Raw genomic sequence first — 21966 nt, 5'->3', positions numbered from 1 at the left:
AAATATTATGAATTAAAACAGAAACATAATTACAGATACAGTTTAGGACAAAAAAATTGATATAATATGAAAGATTTCATGTGAATACGTTTTAAAATAGACAAATTCTTAGAAAAAGAGACAAATATAACTAAAACTGATTCCAGTAGAAACTGAAAGCCTGCAAAATTCTTTAACTATTGAGGCAATAAAAAGTTCTCTCACAACAAAATTACAAATCCAGATAATTTATAGGTAATTTTACCAAGTTTCCAAGGAATAGATTGCTCCAATATTTACACAAACACTATCAGAGAACAGAAAACAACAAGGGAAATATATTATCAGCAAACTGAATTAAACAGAATATATAAAAGATAACATGCTATGACCCACTTGGGTTTATCCTAAAAATGGCAGGATAGTTTAAAATTTGAAGAGTCTCAAGAATCACCGGTTCATAGACATTTATTAAAACATATGTGGCATTATTAAAACATTTGGTTCTGTGCATAACTTTGGTTATGCACCAAAAGTTATGCACAGGTTGATAGCATAAGAGATTCTGATATCCCATGTTCACCGACGCAGCTGTCTATCACTCCTTGTAATGTCACCTGAGGCTATGTATGTTGAACCTCCTGTGGCATGGCTACTTCTCCTAGTAGGAAGCATTTTGATCACTCCTAAGAACCCTGATAGGAAACACAAACGAATTTAATTTGAATGCAACATCAAATTAATTAGTAATAGCTTTCAGAAATGCTGTATTAGATGGGAATCTAGAATAGAGCCTTGGCACAGGGAGAAACAATGTTGTATCAGCCAACAATGTTTGCTATAGGTTTAAGAGGGGTAGAGAAAAATACATGCATGCCAGGTATTTTTCATTCTTGGAAAAGCATTTTTCAATTCAAAGCCTCATTATATAAATGAGCCACAGTGTCTAGCTGCCCTACAATAGAACTCTCAGTGCAGCACCATGGCTTACCACTGGAATGTGTAGAGGTAGTGTTACCTACGTAACAGGGAAAGAAAGTGTGCATTAGTAGGCACTAAGAAATCCTACAGAATAGCCAAACTCCCTACTTTAACTTTCTACCATCATTAGATGTTTAAGTTGTACTCAAATTGATTTCCATGGTTTTAGTACATTGAACAGATTAAATCCCTTACCTTCAGACAAATTAATCATTTGTATAGTACAGGGTTTCTCAAAGAGCATTTCCCCAAGCACGAAGAATCATCTAGATGCTTATTAAAAATATAGTTTCCTCAGCATCACCCAAGACCGTGGTCCCAGGGTTCAAGGAATCTGGGTGTTGTTTTTATTTCTCCAATAGTGATTCCCATTCACTTTTACAAATCGCTAGTGGAGTGGTTATTGCACACCTGAGAGGCAACCTGCATAAATTAATGATCAGTATGATGGCTCAATAACAAAGGAATAACATCACCTGACTTTTCTAAATCTCATTGGTCATTGACCACGTCACATTCTCAGTGACATATCAAGAAGGGAAGGAGTGTGTGTAGGAGCCACTGCCCCAGCAGGGAGGAGTATTTCAGCATTTTATCACTGAGATTCTTTATAACTGCCAACTTTTGCTTTATTTCATCGCTGTTTTTAAAAATCTTTATAGCCAATGGACCCCCTACTGCTTACAATCATGCACACGTTGCCACTGACTCCTTTCTTTGGTAACCACAGTACATTCTAGTTAACTACCACACCTTTACAATATCTCATTATTTTGTGTCTTTACTTACTTTCTGTCTTTCTCCCCATGTAGGCTCTAAGCTCCATGACACACTTTGTCTATTTTTTCTCTGTGTCAGACACTAGTAATTATGCAGATACATGGCTAAAGTACTTACCCATTTTGTCCCAATTGCAGGGATTGAGGTTACCAGATGTACAGTGGTAGACTAACATTGACTTAGGTCTGGAAAATGAAATAAAAATTAGATAAGTACAACAAAATGGAAAGCTAATGAAAGAAAAAATAAGGAAAAATAATATTTAGACAGATTGGTTTCAGTAACTCATCTGATTAAGGCAACCTATGAAAGGCTCCATCATTCATTCTTTCTCTGGGTTAACAAGCAAAATGGAAGAAGACTAGGAAAAGCATGTGTGTGTGTGTGTGTGTGTGAGAAAGAGATGTTAAATAGGAGTGACATATTATGAAGCACATATGTGTGAGTTCACATAAGAAAAATTTAATTCTGTTTACCATTCACTAACAGACCCAAATATATGAATAACCTATTTCTTTTCCTTTGTACCAGGAAGCTTCCCCACACACTGTGACTGAACTTTTGGCATTTACCAGAGTTCAATTAAAAAATATGTTCTCTCATTTCATCCAGTTCTATCTCCTTTGCCCTAAAAAAGAAAGCTGAATTTTAGACTACTAATAGAAAGAAAAGCCTTTTGGTTATCAAGAATTTTATGGTTAAGTGATTTAAATGTTTTATTACTTTGTGAGTAGCCAAGTACTAAACTGTATTTATAAAACAACGAAATGCATATATGATGGCACATTAGGAACTCCATAAAATATTGAAATACACACTTTCACACATTTGGGGTCTTGTACAATGAAATGTCTATATTTGGAAAATGGGCCTAATATATTCACTCTGCCCCTCTTGAAATCTTTGAAAGCCCACTTGAGCATCCACACCTGTGAACTGCAGCATACCATCCTACAGCTAGCGGGAGATTGATGGCTGTATCAACTGGAATTAAGTCTGCCACAGCCATTGGAGTAGTTTTTATGGCCAGAAGAAACCCTTTCCCAGCCTGCACAGGAAAAAGAACATAAAATGTGAAACCAGGTCTTAAATAATAGCTGGGGCTAAAGTATGTATCATCAAACTGATTATACTAGTGCAATAAGTGAAGACAGCTAACATCGATCCATCGCTTACCAGGTTCCTACACTAAGTCTGACTTCGTCAGCCTATCCTAGCTTCTCAGCCAAGGTCATCTTCAGCATTTTCTTGAACTACTAGTGTTCCTCACGTTCCTTTAGGGAATAAAATTCCTCATATTTGTGAGAGGTTAATAAACTCAATTAATTACCAAACACCAAGAATAAACTTTTACATCTTAAAAATTCATAAAACATGTTAAGAATTAAGGTTATACAATTTCCCATTAACTTTCCCATTAATATTTGTTTACCATTTCCTTGATGATTTTGTTTTCTGCTAGGGTTTATTAACCCACAAGCAATAGTAGGCACTAAAAGTTTAAGAAATTTTATTTGAAAAAAAATTAATTGGTGAAATTCCACAATTAATAAGACAAAAACTTTTTTGGCTTAGAAAAATGGCCTTATTATTTACTTTTTATTCAGAATCTCAGTTCACCTCACAGATCACTGATGTTATATAGATGCAGGAGTTGGGAATTATTTACGTTAATAATTTGTTGAGTTTATGAAGTTGATTCTTTCTGCTTTGCATGTTTCCCACTTTGATTTGAAATGATTAGCACTTTCTTACCTTACTCAATTCTCTTTTCTTATAACTAGCTCCCCTTCTTTTGGACATAAGAAACCAATTTAGAACATTTTTAAAAATGTAAATAAATATGCATCTTTGCATATAATGAAAACCGCTTTGGGATCATGTTAAAATAATGATGTTCTAAGTCACCAAACATTCACCCCAACTGAACTTTTTTAGAAGAAAGAGTTGAAGGCAGATGGGAAACAGAAAGAAAAGGGCTGCTTGAAAAATCAGACATCGGAAGGAAGATCTTTGTCACTGTTATAATTCACTGTCTCATATTCATATTGCAATTCATGTTGAACCTAGCTCTGGGAGGAACAGAGACAGAGTCTGAAGCGCAGTTCGAATCCCTAATAAGATTTAAACTCATTTAGATCACTGATTTCCTACTCACTGTACAAAAAAGTGAAGTGGCGTTTAGGCCCTAAATGCTTCAGTGTGAGCTGTGAAGCCCACAGCTTGGCTGGATCAATCTGGACTTCAGGGAGATGCGCACTGAGGGCTGCTTACCTAGAGGAGCCACGTTTCTCCTGGTAAGAGATTATTGAAAAGATGTTGCCTATATTCATGGATTTTTGTATTTGAAAAATTTGCTGCAATTGGTAGTTCTCTTTCTTGTATTCATTAAGAATTATTGATGTATATCTCTTTTCTATACACACACATAAACTCTTACGTGTGTTTTATAATCAAGAATTTAATAATCTTTGAAGATATTTTTACTGCATCCTCAATTCACTGCACTAATTCATGTGATTATAAACGGCAAAAAGGAGGAAATACCCCCATCTTGTGGTAACTAAAGAAAAGTCCTGATGCTCAAAGACTTCAAAAATAAAACTCCTAAATAGTAACTGATAGCACATTACCTCTGTTTTTCTGATAAAAAATTCTCAAAGAATAAAATAATTTCATCCTGCCTCTATATTACAATTAGAACAATTAAAATAATGTGCCTCAATTGTTAGTAAAGTAGCATTTATATTTTTGGATCAATGAAGCTAAGTCAGCACTAAGAATTTTGTTACTATTCCTCTACTATATTTCAGGGAGTTATTTCTTCATTGTTATACATACCGCAATAATTAGTCCATTAGGTCCATTTATATTATCAACCCAACCCTAAAAGAAAGAAGATTTCTGTTGGTTACACATTTCAGAAAATTGTTTTATCTTTGGAACATCTGCAGTCTAATCTTAATAAATTTCAAACAAGAGCACTGAGATCCCAGCCAATAGACCTATCTAATTCAGTATTATTTAGATCTCAAAAGATAAAGGCAAATCACTGGCCATTTTCTGTACTTTATTTGACTGTGCAAAAATTAGAATTTTGCCAGGATTGTTTTTCTTAGCAGGAGCCATGAATGGTTTTCTGGTGTTTTATGACCTCTTATGGACCTTGTCCTTATATCATGATCTGCTAAGCAATTCACCAACCATCCTTCTCCACCTTAGTCCTGATTTCAGCCTCCTTAGGAGAACATTGAAAACATGATTTGTGTTAATGGCCCATTTCTTGACATTTTTTACCAGCTATAGAGTCCATGACAGATATATATACGTACGTGTGTGTGTGTGTGTGTGTGTGTGTTTCTGTATGTATGTGTATTGTCTTGCTTAAAGATGTTACAGAGAAGATTATGTTTAAGAGCAGCTAGAGGGAAATGTGTTTTTAAGTTTGTTTCTTAAGACCTAAGCCATTCAGCTGACCTTATTATGTCTCTTTACATTACAGTATAAAAGTCAAATGTGTGTGTATAATGGGAGAGGAGAGAGAAGAGAGGAGAAGATGAAGGGATTAATATTTGTTGAGCCTTTTAGTAGGGACCAGGCTTTTACTTGAGACTGAGCACTCCTCATACATTGTCTCATTAAATCAACTCTCCAAAGTAGTATCTGTCCTGTTTTATGGAAGGGACAACTCAAAAACATTGCATTACCAGTAAGTAGTGGTGCTGGAATTTACCCTAAAGCTTCACAGATTTGCTTTGAAGAAGAAGATGAAGTAATTCAAAGTACTTTCAAAAAGTCATGGCAGTATGCTGAGGTTTAAAAAAATTAGTATTCCTAAACTGAGATCCTTCTGTGAGCTTTGAAACTCTTGTTTACCCTGGCAGTTATAATACTACCAATTTGGCCACCAAGGACATTCTGGTATGCTTAAACTATAGTAAGAAAGCCAAGATATGAAACCATCACCCATGGGAATTTTGAGACTAGAGTAATTAGAAGCTAATTTAAGCTCTCCATCCAACTCTAGGACAGTCAAGGTAACTGCCAGAGGAGCTACATGCTGGAAACCAAAGTGGAATTTTGCCCTAGTTCATATTCGATTGGCTGCACTTAGCTATAAATCCTGAGGAGGAGAAGAAGAAAGACATCAGAAAGTAATTGGGCTAGAAGAACCTTAGTTTGGAAGCAAAACACAGAATCCAGGTGAGTGGGCTTACTGGGAAAGGCTCCTGCCAAGTTGCTCCCACAATGGAGGGCCTTATGATGGCAATGTTCAGGTTCCTGCTCTCTTGCTGCACCACCATTTCTCCCAAGGCCTTGGTGTAGGTGTAAATATTGGGCCAATCTCTGATCAGCTTGGGTGCAATCTCTTCAATAATAGCATCGTCTAACCACCTAAAAGGTAGTCAGAATAAAGAGAATTCTAGTAACGTATGTTAGACAATAAACCAAAAGGAAAATGTGAGACACAATCAAACAAAGCTTCCACCTTTTGGCCTTGGTTCTGGAATTCAGAACAGTCACATGATACCAAGGTTGAGTGTGTACCTGTTCAAAGCATGCACGAGCCCTTTGCTCTCCACTGCTAAGCCCAATCTTATCCTATGCCCTCCCATCCAAACAGATAGGTAGGTAGGTAGGTAGGTAGGTAGGCAGGCAGGCAGGTAGGTAGATAGACTGATAGAATCAATAGCAATACTACTTTATTACGAATAATAGTATAGGGCTATTAGTACTACTTTATTAGTACTACTTTAGCTCTACTGCTACTTTATCAGTATTGATTACTACTTTATTGTAGTAGTACTAAAATAGAGGTTTAGGAGTACTATATTAGAGGTTATTTTTACTTCCTCTCCAGCAAGCTCATAAGTACATTCATTGAACACATATTTGAGTCCCAGTCATTCTCCCAGTAGTGTGCTGAATGCTGTGTTCGGGGCGTTAGAGGCTCTCATCCAAGGTGCTTCAGTGGCAGCCCTACTCAGTGTTGTCCGATAAAAATCCGATGTAGTAATCCTGAAGCCTTTAGCTTTAAATTTTAAAAATTTCACTGAATGCAAATCAAATCAAAGCGACTAATTTTGGCAGACTTACAATCTGTTTTAGCAAACCTATGTAATGCATTTTTGAAGATCTGTTTAAAGTCTATGCTAATAACTTGATAATTATCTCCAGAGATTTCCAGTAAATTCTGAAGTCTGTCAAGTGGGGTGATTATAGTGCTCTGAAATAGCTTCAAAATCACGATTATTGACTACTCCTATTTACAAGATAATGTGTATCATGAATAACAAAGTTACATAGCATCAGCCTAATCTTTCTTAAAAATATGTCAGAACCACTTGATAACCCCAAAGTCTATCTACACCTCTCTAAGAAAGCAACAAAAGTATTGTCAATTATATATGTAACATTCTTCTAGTTAACAGATCTATGTGGTTAAATTATTGATATAATATAGCTTTTTAAAAATCAAGCTGCCGAAATATGCTAGTGTGATTTTTCTAATCAATGTGGTACATCTATTTCCACAGAACTATACTATTTTGATTGTAGAAAATCTTCAGTTACCACTTGGTTGACATGACAAATTTTTGAGCAACTAAGATGTACATGATGTTAAGACTTATTCAGAATCACAACCTTCAATTTTAATGCCTCATTTGATCCTGAGTTAGAACATGGGCATTGACTATAATGTTTCCATTTTTCTTGCTTTGCTTCTATTAGTGCTGAGTGTGTTCTGGATACTCAAATATCTTTTCATTTAAATTGAATAGAGAAAGATTGAGGGGTTCTAGAACTAAAAACAACTTCCACTACATAGAAATATCTAGGGTATTTTAATTATATGGTCACCTGGGGGCTGGGAAAGAATACAGGATGATGCAGACACCTCTCCATCTTAACAATAATCCTACCACTATCTCATTTCATACAGTGGATTGACTGACCTGAGACCATTTTCTCTCACCTGCAAAAATATGCAGTTTAAGAAAACCAGGTCTTGAGGGAATAGAGCTTAATTTCAATAAGGCTATGAAGAAAAAAATCCTAGAAAACATCAGAGCCCAACAATGTGCTGGGAATGTATGTCACATGGCCAGTACCAGTTGGTGTAATTAATGCTGGGGTACATGGAAAGGATAATACTTGGGGGATAGGGGCCTTATAAAGCTTGGTGAGTTTGCTTGTCTTAGAAAATTTTGGTTTTGTAGATTTCTGACAGCACACATGCAAGAAATTTTAATATTCTATAGATGACTTGCCTCTGCTACTCTCAGCTACACCTGTACTCCACTGTTTGATCTTCTCATTCCAATTGTACTTGTGAAAATGACAATAATTATACTCATTCTAAATTCTCATGAGGATAAACAAGAATATAAATTATCTCGTTCCAACTGTACTTGTGAAAATGGCAATAATTATACTCATTCTAAATCCTCATGAGGGTAAACAGGAATATTCACAACTGCATTTAAGCTCTTTGATAAAACAAAATGAGCCAATAAACCTAAGGCATTGTTATTTTTTAATAAAACAACCAGTGAGCATACATCTTTGTCGGTAATAGTTTTAAAACGTCATTTCTGGCCCCGTGCGGTGACTCAAACCTGTAATCCCAGCACTTTGGGAGGCCGAGGAAGAAGGATCATTTGAGTCCAGAAGTTTGAGACCAGCCTGGGCAACATAATAACACCCGGCCTCTACAAAAAAGTTTTAAAAAATTAGTGGGGCATGATGGTGTCCACCTGTAGTTCCAGCTACTCAGGAGGCTGAGGGAAGAGGATTGCTTGAGCTTGGGAGTTGGAGGCTCCAATGAGCCATAATTGTGCCACCATACTCCAGCCTGGGTGACAGAGACCCTGTCTGAAAATAAATAAATAAATGAAACAAATAAAAATAAAATATCATTTATAATACATTTAGACCATCTGCAGCTCGTCCAGCCACTTCCTAGGTTCAGAGGAGATTTAGTGAAATAAACATGCACATCCACTGGTTGGGCCAAGCCATTCTTAGGACTTAAACAGTCAATTCAGGGTTGCTGCTGTTGTTTGTTCTCAATTTGTTTTTAAAACAGTAAATAAGTTAGCATAGATAAAAAACACTACATAAACCAAAATGCATGTCTGAAATTAATCTAAATGTCCTCCAGTATACTCAAGAAGATGTTTTGAACCCATGGGTCTCAAATTCTAACCTTGAATTGCTTCAGAAGCAGCATAAAGTCATTTAAAATTTCAGAAAGCAGTATGTATATGTCTATGTGTGTTCACATATACACACATACACAATTTCTTCTAAAGATTACTATCAATTTTGGATTCAAACTTATTGAAGCAACATGATCATATCATTAATAGTTTAATTATTTGTGTATTTACTGAATGAAATACCAAGAGGCATATGTATTTCCCCTCCCCTGATCCCCTCAATTTTCTTATGCAAGAAGTGGGCAGGCCTTGTAGTTTATCAGGAAATCTGTTAGAGAGTAAGTAGTGGACACACTGCCTTATGATAACGTTTGCTCTCTCTTTCTCCAGGCTAGATTATGTCATTCTCTTGATTGTTGTAGTTATCAAGTTGTATTTGCTTATGTGTCTTACTCCCCACTGGACAGTGAGTCCAGAAGAGCAGGGATGATAATTTTTATTGCAGGTCTAATCACCTTTCTGCCCCCAGGAGCCAGCTGCCTTATTCAGTAAATGGATGCTCTTCCGCATGATAATCTTGATGGGCCAATATCTGTACTATATGAAGTTTTGGGAAGCAGAGATAGACAATGATAAGGGAGAGTAGATGAACTCAAAAGAAGACAAGGTTGTAGAGAGAATGTGGGAAAGGAAGGAAGGGGATATCTTTGTAGAGCCGGAAACAAAATTGTAGAGCAGGAAACAAAAGTGTCCAGTGGCAGTGGTGAAAAGTGTTGACCAACCTTGGTTTGGTGAAGGTGGCTTCAAGGTCAACTTAAACTTTCCAGTGGGAAGCAGGGTACTTCTGAGCATAATGCTTATGGAGAATTGGCCTCTTTATTTCCCTCAAGACTTTTACAGAGCACCTAGCCTGGCTCAAACATGAGCCAGATGCTGAATGCCCTGACAATGGCCTGCCATTGTGAAAATTACTCAGTTTGGTTAAGAAACAATTTAATCTTATTCTGGTTTGTAATTTAAAGCCTGCTAATATAAAAGTACACAGAATTTTCATTTTTATTTAGCTACTTAAATATTTTGAAGCTGTGCCGTCCTGAAATTAAAAGCACAAGTGCTAGAATCAGCTTTCACCATTCCCCTAGAAGAGATCAGCTTTTTCAGTGTTAACAACGTGTTCTATAGCACGAAGGCAAAAAAGACTACTTTCCAACATCTGACCTCCTTTCATATCTCCCAGAGGGCTGTGATAAGGGCCACTGCTGCTGGCTGTGGGGGCCTCCATTCCCCTGCCTCTCACACCTGCACCCTCAGTGCACATGCCGCCTCTCCTTTTTTACATGGCAGATTAGCTGTGTCTTCTGGTGAGCATGTAGCCTCAGAAGTGTGGTTTTTAGTAGGTACAGATCTACTAGGAACTTTTAATTAAAACTTCTAAGAACTGAAAGACAACAGGAGGCAAGGAGAGCAGGAGAAAGAGGGAGCATAGAGATAAAGAAGATAAATGGTCCTAATTTCAAATGAAGACTGCTCAGTGAAAAAGTTCCTTAAGGCCCTCTTTCCCAAACTTGCCTGCTCATAAATATGAATTACACAGGGCCCCTGGGAAAAATCCAGATTCCTGGGTGCCATTTTAGAATCACTAAATACATCTGCAGAGTTAAGAGTCTGATAATCTGTATTTTCAACATGCCCTGGAAATTCCAACAGTCAGGCAAATCAGGGAATCACTAATTTAAAAGAAGTCCACTCCATAAACTGAAGTCATTGAGATTTGAATATATCAGGATTAGCTCTCAAAAACGCATTGCTTCTTGGAGTAAAATTTCAACAGAATTGAATTTTAAAAGAATTAAATCCCTGGTACGAGAAATGCAAAACGTGACAAGTATGCATGTTCTAATTGGAGTTAATTTGATAGGTGCAACCCCATATGCAAAGCAGTAGCCATGTCCTACTGTTTTTTTATTTCCCAAAACATGGAGGTGTTTTTTATATCTGTTGCCATGCCCTGGTTCTTGTCTTCCATACCACTCCTCTCTGGTAATGAGTCTTGCTTCCTCTGTCTACTCCCTATGCTAATCCACTGCCTCCCCCCACCTTTGGCCGTATTAATATTCCTGAAGCCCACTTTCATCGGCACTTTTCCATGATGAAAACAAATGAACAAACAACCCAGAATTATACACAAAAATGCATGCACACACATGGCCCTCCTTCAATAGATCTCCACTGCCTAGAGAATTAAATACAATTCCTCCGCATAGTATGCAAAATCTCCACAGTATGGCCCAGCCTCCCTCTCCAGTTTGATCTCTAACTGCTTCCCTACACGTAACACGTGTGCTGCCAAGATGGACTTCTGGCTGTGTCCCAAACACGCGTGGCTTTCCCAGCTCCAGCTGCCCTGCCGGGGCACGTGTGCACATCTCACCTATGCACACTCTATCCACTCTTCCAAGTCTTCTCATACGCCTCCCTTCACTCCACCAGTTTCCCCACCACCACACGTGTATAATTCTGCCCTGTTCTGTTTGTCTTGGATATGAACTCTTTGGAACATAGTCTGTATCTTAAGAAAGCACGTGTGGTGCTCTTTTTTTTTTTTTTTTTTTTTTTTGAGACAGAGTCTCTCTCTGCCGCCCAGGCTGGAGTGCAGTGGCCGGATTTTGGCTCACCGCAAGCTCCGCCTCCCGGGTTCACGCCATTCTCCTGCCTCAGCCTCCCGAGTAGCTGGGACTACGCCAGCTAATTTTTTGTATTTTTAGTAGAGATGAGGTTTCACTGCGTTAGCCAGGATGATCTCCATCTCCTGACCTCGTGACCTACCCGCCTCGGCCTCCCAAAGTGCTGGGATTACAGGTGTGAGCCACCGTGCCGGCCAGAAAGCACCTTTTAATCTCTACCACTGCCAAGTTTGTGAGTAGACTGGAAAGACCGTGGGCTTCAGAATCAAGTGGCCATGGATAAAAATTGTGTCTGAGAGACTTTCAAGGAGTTACTTAGCCTTTCTGAGCTTTTTGCTCCGTGATGAGTATAGCAGTGATAATAACATCAACCCTACAATATTACGTTATGGAATTAAATGTCGGTGAAAGTGTCTTGCTCGTTGCTCAGTAATGATTCATGTCCCCCCTTCCCTTCTTAATTCAGATTTATTTACATATGTTCAATAGAGCCATAAATATTTGTGATTCCGTTTTTCTAGTACCTGGTTCTAGTTATTTCAGGTTTTTATACAGGCACAAAAGCCCTTTTCTTCTACACTGGTTTCCCTAAGAGGAGTTACCTTGACCTAAAAAATAAGGAAAGCACCAACCATAAAACCCTGCTTTTCTTGGTCAGTGAGGTGCATTTTAAAAAATAAACATTCTACATAAGCTGTTATTCTGGAAAACTGGAATTTCACTGGCAATCCCTGATCCATTTATGCACACCAGCTAGGCAGAAGCTGGTAATATGAAGGTAGAGCTGAGTCAGAATCAGAATTGGTGACTGGGATGAGGGGTGGAAGACAACTACAGATACAAGAACCGGGAAAATGAACTGCTTCACGCTGATTAACGGCCATGCTTATCACACTCATTAAAAGCATTAACTCCTGATTTAAGTTATTTTAAAAATATATTTATGCTAATGTGCTAAAGTTTTTGTACTAACAAAATCAATTTTCATCTTTCTGGAATATTTCAGGGCCAAGGTAATGCTAAAAGTTTTTAGATAGGGGCTAAAGAAAGGGAGCTCAGGCCTGACAGTCTCGGTATACAGGATGAATGGAAAATGGGGGGAGCTGAACGAGCAGAGACTGCAAAGGTTGGGACCAGGGTGTAAGCATGGGGTTCATGTTCACAGTCCCATTATTAACAACCCTGAGCAGTACCACTGCTGCCCAAGCAATCAGGAAAGGTCCGGGCCAAAAATGCAAATCCTTCTTTATTTCCCGGACCTGGAATTCTCATTCAACTGATTTGCTGGAAAAATAAAGTTTCATTTTACATCGTCACAGTGATTTTCTTGAGAATATAATGCCAAGAGTACAGTTTCAAGATCATCTTGTTGTCTAACTCCTGGTTCCTTATAAATAAATAAGTAAGAACTGCTGAACTACTAAGAGCAAAGGCGGCCACTAGACTCCTGGAAGTTACCGTTAACAACAACAACAACAGAAACAAAAAACTGTCCCCCAGGCATTTCTCTGTTGCACTGAAAGAAAGAAAAACTCCCAAGGGAAATAGAAACCTCAAGACCTTGGAAAATAATTCTATTTTAACACAGACCAATGACTAAATAGAGAATTAATCAAAGGAACAAAGTATTTTCCTCAAACAAAGAAACAAAACCTGGATTTAGGTGAATTGGTATTTATTCAGAATGATGTTTAATGTTGTTATTCTAAAACTTCCAAAAATTCCCTCTGGTATAGGAGCCGTTGACATAGTTGTAGATCATGGTATAGTTGGTGAGGGGTTGCTGGGTTTTATTTACAGTGCTATTCAAAACTTAACATATAGGTTTCATTCAAAGTTTAAGAAGAAAGAAATGAACAACCAGAAACAAGGGTAAGATGTGGGGATATGGATAGATATTTTATACTTAAGACTTCTGCATCCCAAAATATCAGCTTGTGATGGAATTCTGTCATCTATTCTTGCTTCAGTCAAAACAAACAAACAAACACAGTCAAAACAGTATCAACAATAATCATGTAGTGCCACCAAAAGCTTTTCATTCATTCAGTGAGCATTGAGTCCCTAGCTGGAGATGCAAAGAGGAGCAAGAAATATCCTCTTCCACTGAGAAGCTCATTGTCTAATGTAGAATGTAGATAAGCAACCAGACATTCAGAATGACCTGTGTTACGAGCAATAATAAAGCTGGACACTGGGTACTATGGGGGCACTTGGGAAGGGTGCCTAAGCCAGAGAGCTTCACTGGGGAGCCTTGATGTCTGAGTAAGAATTAACCAGGTGAAGCAGAAGGGGAAATAAGCTCTAGGAACAAACAGAGAGTTTCGAGTGCAAAGGCAGGCAGAGTGTGAGGAGGGAAGGCCTTACTTCTTTGTGACTGCAGCATGAAAGTAAGGGGAGGGCTGGATGTCCTAATTAATCTTGAATTAGCAAATAATAAGTATTACTTTTCTCTATTTTTTAAAAAAACTTAGTTCCTTAATTATACCCAAAATTTATCTATTGAGATAAAGTAACTTCTTCCTAGTTCTAATTAGTTGCTTAAGTAACTGTTATCCTTGGAGAGCAGTAAATGACAAATGGACATTAAAAATTTTGTACAAATGTCAGTTGCAGTTTGTTCATAAATCATGTAGCAATTACCTGTCTTGTCTGATTAACATATACTTGAGGGAGGATGGAAAGTGCTGAATGTCTGAAGGTAAATCAACTCTTCCTCTGGGAGGTGAGTTTATTCTTTTTTGAAACCTAGGGGTATTTAGTGTCTGGACACAGTTTGGGAGGAAGTGGTATGGAGTACCTAGAGAAGCCCTTCTCTATGGGTGAACTCTTACTTCTTTTCTTTTCTTTTCTTTTTTTTTTGAGACAAAGTTTTGCTCTTGTTGCCCAGGCTGGGGTGCAATGGTGCAATCTCAGTTCACTGCAACCTCCACCTCCTGGATTCAAGTGATTCTACTGCCTCAGCCTCCCAAGTAGCTGAGATTACAGGCATGTGCCACCACACCTAGCTAATTTTTTGTATTTAGTAGAGACGGGATTTCATCATGTTGGTCAGGCTGGTGTCGAACTCCTGACCTCAGGTGATCCACACACCTTGGCCTCCCAAAGTGCTGGGATTACAGGCGTAAGCCACCACACCTGGCCTCTTACTTCTTTTCTCTGATGTACTCTCGGGCTCTTTTGCTACCTCAAACTGCACTATGACCTGTCAGGTGTTAGAGAGATCAGCAGTGGAGAAGGTCCAGGAAACAGTCTGGAATCAAAAGGGGTCTGCCTCTCTCCTGGACATATCAAATATGAAAGCATCACATTTACCAAGAGACAACACCATAAGAGGGTAACTGACAGAAACCAATTCCATCCTGAAAATGCTCTGAGGCTTTAAACATACTTTATTGTCTAGACTTTGGGCCTCAGAGTACACCTGCTTTTTCTCCCACTATCCTGATGAACTTTGCACTCTAAAATTTTTCTCTGTACCAATTTAGCAAACCTCCATTTATTAGCAACTTTAACCTCCAGATCCTTTAGATGACTTTCATTCTTCTTTGTCCTGGATATTTTTACATGACAGACAAAAATATCTATTCTCAGAGCTGGAGGAGATAAAAATATTTGCCCTGAAGGGAACAAACTCTTGATTTAGCTAAAACTTTTTAAAGAGTTTATATTAAATATAAATACAGTATTATATAAAATTATAATGTGACAAATTCATTGTGAAATAGTCCATCTTTCTGTTGTAATACTTTTTATGTAGTTTTTTTGTTTTTTGTTTTTTTTAAAGGTAAGCTTAGTAAAATGGAGCAGTAGAATAAATAAGCAGAAAACAAACTTAGAATAAGACCTGAGCTGTGTCCTAAGAGGAAAGTGGTTTCTGCTGGTTGGCAAGAAGAGAAAAATCCTAGACATTATTTCTCTTGCATCATAGGACAGTAAGGAAAGTGTGTCTCAGTCAAATAAGTCAAGAGACTGTCACCTTCTACTAGATATTGGAGCAATTCTTATTCTTCATCAGTTCTTCCCCCCACCCCCCTTTTTTTTTTTTTGAGACAGAGTTTCACTCTTGTTGCCCAGGTTGGAGTGCAATGGCACAATCTCGGCTCATTGCAACCTTTGCCTCCCAGGTTCAAGCGATTCTCCCCAGGTTCAAGTGATTCTCCTGCCTCAGCCTCCCAAGTAGCTGGCACCTGTTACCATACCCAGCTAATCGTTGTATTTTTAGTAGAGATGGGGTTTCGCCATGTTGGCCAGGCTGGTCTCGAACTCCTGGCCTCAAGTGATCCACTAGCCTCAGCTTCCCAAAGTTCTGGGATTACAGGCGTGAGACACCGCGCCCAGCCACTAGTTCTTTTTTACGAATCATTTGATTAAGTGATGTTAAACACTCCCTAGTACTGCAATAAGTGTTTTATATAACTATTCAACTTCACAACTATAAAATGGGCCCATTTTATAAATGAAGGACCTGGGGCTCAGAGAGGGCAAAGAAGTTGCTCAAAGTCACACAGGTAGTTACTGGTGGAGCTATGCCAGACTCATGTCAGTCTGAACTGAAAATTTTTCTTCTGAACTTTTACTCTATACATTCTACTTGCTTTATCTAGTAACAATGCTAAGTTCACTAAGATCTGAGAAACCACTTCTATGTATAGTATTCCCAAGTACCTCATACAATCCTACACAATTCCACAAAATGTTTAAGAATTTTCTATCCCCTTTCTCTTTTAGCAATATATTCCCCACCAGAACTAGCAGACAAGGTAGCTAAGGCTAGCACCGTTTCAAAACATTTGCTTCAAAAGTGTTTCACTTCATCATCTCATTAACAGCTACAAAGAATCAAAGAGAACAATATTCTACCCGCCCCTCGATCCCTTTATTAGACCAACTTACTCAAGGGAATCAATGATTTTTTTTGGCTCCACAGGGCACGGATAGATAACTTCATCGATGTGCTTCAGGTTACAATTTGAATAGGCAGTAGAGATATGTATAAAGGCTTCCAGCTTTGGCATCTGACTAGCCATAAGCAAGAGCTGCCGGGTGGCAGTGACGTTAAGTTGCACAGCATGTCTGGAGAAGATTAAGTAGAAGGAAATACAATGAGGTAAGTCAGCATCATGCCTTGCTATAACTGTACCTACTCCAATAACTGGCATACCTATCAGATTTTGGTGGCTGCACCAAACACCAGGGAGAGAAGGATGGGTCATGGCTACACAGTTATGTGATACTCGGAATGTTTTATGTAGTGATGATGTGTTTTGTGCACATAAATGCTATTCACTGACACACTGTACATATATCTAGAGGACAGTTGGTTCTAATCAACTGAAAAAAGAATTACAATCCTCTGAATTTGTAAAGGTGCTTCTATAGGCAGCCATTAAAAGAACAAAAACATGTAAATTAAGCATCTAACTGAAGAAGTTGGAAAATATAAATAAACTTGAGGGGAGCAACAGTAGAATTTTTAAATGAGCAATGTAAGTTGGTAAAGGTCCAGGCCAGACATGAAAATTGATGTCAAAATCTAAAATTGCAGCTAGTAGTATACAAAGCTATATAAACAGTATGTGATAACAATGAAGTAGTTCGTTCCAGGAATACATGGTTTATCCAATGCCAGGAAACTTACTAATTTAATTTAACTCAAAAGAGAAAAACTATATAAGAATATATATGTATTTTGAAAAGTTTAAAATGATGTTTAATTTCCATTTCCAATTTAATTAAACAAATTCACTAGAATAGGAATAAAATGATTAAGTAACATATATTTAAATTTGCTAGCCAATATCATTCTTAATGGTGAAAAGCTAGGAGCACTGCTTGTAACATCTGTGGTGGGAATAATGCCTACAACCAGACTACTACTTAACATTGTTCTGAAGTCCTAGTCCTGTAATTAATTAGAAAGAAAAATAAAATTAAAGAACAGATACAGATACTAAAAAGACAGCCACAAAAATTACTGTCGGATTATATAATTGCATACCTGGAAAATAGAAGCAGCTTTTTAAAAAGCTGAAATGTACTATAATTCAGTAAGGTGTCCACTGACAAAAATTATGTAAAAAATCACTAGCTTGCCTGTATGTAAATAAAAATTAGAGAATAAAAGGGAAGAAATGTTCAAAGTTGAACATTTAAAATATATGAAATTCATCATAAATGAATATATAATAACAAAAAACAAATAACAAAAAATTGAATAAATGGGAAAACATATATTGTTTTTGGATAGGAAGAATCAATATTTTAAATATGCTAAATGTTTTTAAAGTATTCTACATATACAAGGTAATTCTAATCAAACTCCCAAGATTTTTAAAAACCTGGCAAAAGTATCTTAAATTTAATCAAGAAGTATATGCAAAGAGAACAGTTATGAAAATTCTATAAAAATGAAAGTGTGGCTGGGTGCGGTAACTCACGCCTGTAATCCCAGCACTTTAGGAAGCTGAGGCAGGTGGATCACCTGAGGTCAGGAGTTCGAGACTAGCCTGGCCATGATTGTGAAACCCTGTCTCTACCAAAAATACAAAAATTATCTGGGCATGGTGGTGCATGCCTGTAGTCCCAGCTACACGGGAGGCTGAGGCAAGAGAATCACTTGAACCCAGGAGGTGAAGGTTAAAGTGAGCCGAGATCATGCCACTGCACTCCACCTGGGCAACAGAGCGAGACTCTGTCTCAAAAAAAAAAAAAAAAAAAAAAAAAGAGTGCTGTGAGTATACTTGCTCTAATATAATAAAAATTACAGTAATTAAAATGATACAGTACTGGAAGTGAAAGCCTGATTTAATGTAACAAAATACTTTAAAAACTGAAATTTAGTTTAAGAGCTTTATATCAGATAAAGAGTAAAAATATTTAACAAATATTGTTTAAAAGTAACCATATGGCACACACAAAAAAATAAAGCTGCTTTACTTTCACATCTGCATCACTCTTCTTACAGAATTTTCCCGTACTCCTCTTTCTAGGTAAATACTTTATAAATGGATCAAATATCTAAATGTGAAAATGAAACCGTAAAAATACTAGGGGAAATTATAAATAACTGCATAAATAATAGACTTGAAAGACATTTGATAAATTGTTAAAATAGTTTGAGCCTTATAAAAGATGAAGAGTTTAATGGCCCGGCGCGGTGGCTCACGCCTGTAATACCAGCACTTGGGAGGCCAAAGCGGGCGGATTACCTGAAGTCAGGAGTTCGAGACCAGCCTGGCCAAAATGATGAAACCCCGTCTCTACTAAAAATACAAAAGTATTAGCCAGGCGTAGTGGCGGGCACCCATAATCCCAACTACTCAGGAGGCTGAGGCAGGAGAATCGCTTGAACCCAGGAGGCAGAGGTTGTAGTGAGCCAAGATCCTGCCATTGCACTCCAACCTGGGCAACAAGAGCGAAACTCTGTCTCAAAAAAAAAAAAAAAAAAAGAATTACAATGCTCAAACTTTCAAGAAGTCTTAATATTAATAAGAAAAAAATGTTTCAATAGAAAAATAGGTGGGCCGGGCGCAGTGGCTCACGCCTGTAATCCCAGCACTTTGGGAGGCCGAGGCTAGCGGATCGCGAGGTCAGGAGATCGAGACCATCCTGGCTACCATGGTGAAACACTGTCTCTACTAAAAATGCAAAAAATTAGCTGGCCGTGGCGGCGGGCACCTGTAGTCCCAGCTACGCAGGAGGCTGAGGTAAAAGAGTGGCGTGAACCCGGGAGGTGGAGCTTGCAGTGAGCCGAGATCGCGCCCCTGCACTCCAGCCTGGGCGACAGAGCGAGACTCCATCTAAAAAAAAAAAAAAAAAAAAAAAGAAAAGAAAAAAAAAGAAAAGAAAAATAGGCAAAGAAAGCAAAGAACATGAATAGGCATTTCACAAAGAACAAAATGCCTATAAGCATTTAAATATCATTAGCGTTTGTAATCATCAAAGAAATACAGATCAGAACATGTGCTACCATTTCCATTATACTATTAGTAACATTAAAAATAATTTTAAAATTATAGTATTATTTTGTGACTGTAAAAATGAGCATTCATGTGCACAGAGACAGTGTAAGCAGACACCACATTTTTGGAGAGCAATTTAGCATTATGTGTGAAAATGCAAACTGTTCATAACCTGGGTACATCTGATATGTATCTGATAATTGTATTTCTAGGAATTTATCTCAAGAAGAGCACACAAAGGGGTGAAAAATACACATGCACACAGATGTTCACTGCAGTGTTGTTTATAATAGTGGAAAATTAAAACAATCCAAAGTCCAGTGACATAGAACTGGTTTAATATATTATACATATGTGCAATGGAATGTCATGTAATCATTACAAATTATAATAGAATATTTATTGACAATGATAGATATCAAAAAATATAACTGAGCAGGTTGCAAAATATCATCCTCACTAGGATGCCATTTTCTTCCAGTAAAATTGAACATACACCTATGTAATCATAGATACATAAAGAAAAATTGGAATGAATGTTCTCCAGAATAGTAAATGGTTATTTCTAGATGGTGGGATTTTGGAGGAGTTTTGCTTCTTTGTATGTTTTTTGTTGTTGTTGAGAGTGTATTTCTTTTTTTTTTCTTTACAGAAACTATGAAGAAATTTACATGCACACAAATGTATACAAACCATGAGAGGGAAATGGGAATGTACCTGAGAGTGTCATCAAAGCGTACAGTGGCTGCACAGTGAAAGATTATGTTTGTACAGGAGAGAAGCTCCTGCATGTCCTCTTTGCTGATGGCAAAGTCATTCTGATTGAGATCTGCATAAATAGCTCTGATCTTCTCATGCACATTTGGACAAACTTCTTTGACTTTCTCAAATAGCTGAAACATAAATATAGATCAATATACAAAAAATAGCATCATCATTATCACATTGTTCTTGTTTACAACAACTTGTTTAATTATACTCAAAAACTGGTTTTAGTTGTAATAATATTACTTAAAGAAGACATCTGGCTGGGTGTGGTGGCTCATGCCTGTAATCTCAACACTCTGGGAAGCCAAAGTAGGAAGATCACTTGAGCCCAGGAGTTTGACACCAGCCTGGGCAACATGGTAAAAACCTGTCTCTACTAAAAATACAAAAAATTAGCCAGGTGTGGTGGTGTGTGCCTGTAGTCCCAGCTACTTGGGAGGCTGAGGTGGGAGGATCCCTTGATCCCAAGTGGTAGAGGCTGGAGTGAGCCTTGATTGCAACACTGCATTCCAGCCTGGGTGACAGAGCAAGACCCTGTCTCAAAAAAAAAAAAAAAAAAAAAAATTTTACTCAAGAACCATCTACTTTATTTCATACAATTCAGCCAGTTTAGTGTAATTCCTGCTACATTTCATGTGAGAAACGTTTGAAAAATCAGTTCCAATAATCAGTAAGGTGCGCATTTTGAACTTTTCCTGCAGGGTGAAAAAGTGAGAGTAAGTCATCCACATTCTGCCTTTATACTCTTTTCCCCTTTAAGCCAGCTTTATATTTACATATGGTAATAGTTTCCATTTTTGACTGAGAATAAGTGTTTCCAGTAAAAAATTACCAGCCTCTACAAAGCCTTTACAAATTACAAGCAAAATTACCAACAGCTTGGTTAACTGAGCCAAATTAACAAAATATCTTAGCAGCACAAACATAATTAGAAAATAACAAATAACAAATGAAGCAAATTTATAATAGGTGAAACATATAAAAATGTTATGTAATCTCATTCTAATATAAATGGCAATTATTGTCTAGTAAGTACACGAGCTCATGTATTTTTTATGGGATATTAATTGATTTTTAAAATATTCTAATTTATTCATAATGGAGAAAAGGAAGAGCAGTGGCCATTTTAGCTCTAGTTACACTTACTCAGATAGAATAGATTCAGTACTTTCCCCTCCACACAGAAATTCTTAGATTAAATTGGCATTTCCCATGTTTTCAAGAAATATGATTTTAATAAAATGATCTTGGTTCCAACCTATTTGGATTAAATGGAATTTTACTTAGTGTTGGTGTGGCATATTAACAGTGAGAAAACCAAAAGTAAAGCTAAATGTTTAGAAAATTTAAGAGCAGAGAAAATTAGCCTGTGGTTTTAATCATAATATAGTAAAAGAGACAGTCCTCTTCTCTCCCTTAACCCCCAAACAGTATTTTCACCTATTTGTTGATCCTTAGTCACAGGATTAAGAGAGATCTATCCATTAGAGTTGTACTCCAGGCTGTTTTTATTGGGTAATAAAAAGTTGATCTCAGGTAGTCAGAGAAACCATGTCTCATTTGTATCAGACAAGAGCATGTTCAGAAGCCATTCTGAGGATTTAATGAAGATGTCTAGAAAAGGGATGAAATCCACATATTGATCTG

General features: G+C 37.4%; 1 protein-coding gene and 1 long non-coding RNA gene across 2 annotated transcripts in view; one reads left to right on the top strand and one right to left on the bottom strand.

Annotated features, from left to right (window-relative positions):
- FAR2 (fatty acyl-CoA reductase 2) overlaps positions 1–21966 on the bottom strand; it is a 181343-nt gene that overhangs the window by 16125 nt on the left and 143252 nt on the right. The window contains exons 3-8 of the mRNA XM_009180464.3: positions 20269–20444; positions 16484–16663; positions 5958–6135; positions 4582–4626; positions 2670–2788; positions 1858–1925 (exon numbers count right to left, since the gene is read on the bottom strand). Coding sequence (XP_009178728.3) covers positions 1858–1925; positions 2670–2788; positions 4582–4626; positions 5958–6135; positions 16484–16663; positions 20269–20444 — 766 coding nt within the window. The remainder of the gene's footprint in view (positions 1–1857; positions 1926–2669; positions 2789–4581; positions 4627–5957; positions 6136–16483; positions 16664–20268; positions 20445–21966) is intronic.
- LOC116268855 lies at positions 2988–20312 on the top strand. The gene is made up of 3 exons (XR_004176032.1): positions 2988–5943; positions 16518–16697; positions 20204–20312. It is a non-coding gene; the product is annotated as an uncharacterized LOC116268855 (long non-coding RNA).

This window comes from Papio anubis, chromosome 9 (assembly GCF_008728515.1).
Source record: "Papio anubis isolate 15944 chromosome 9, Panubis1.0, whole genome shotgun sequence".
Taxonomy (NCBI): Eukaryota; Metazoa; Chordata; class Mammalia; order Primates; family Cercopithecidae; genus Papio; species Papio anubis.
Note: the sequence above shows the minus strand (reverse complement) of the source record. Positions and strands in the feature narration are given on the sequence as shown.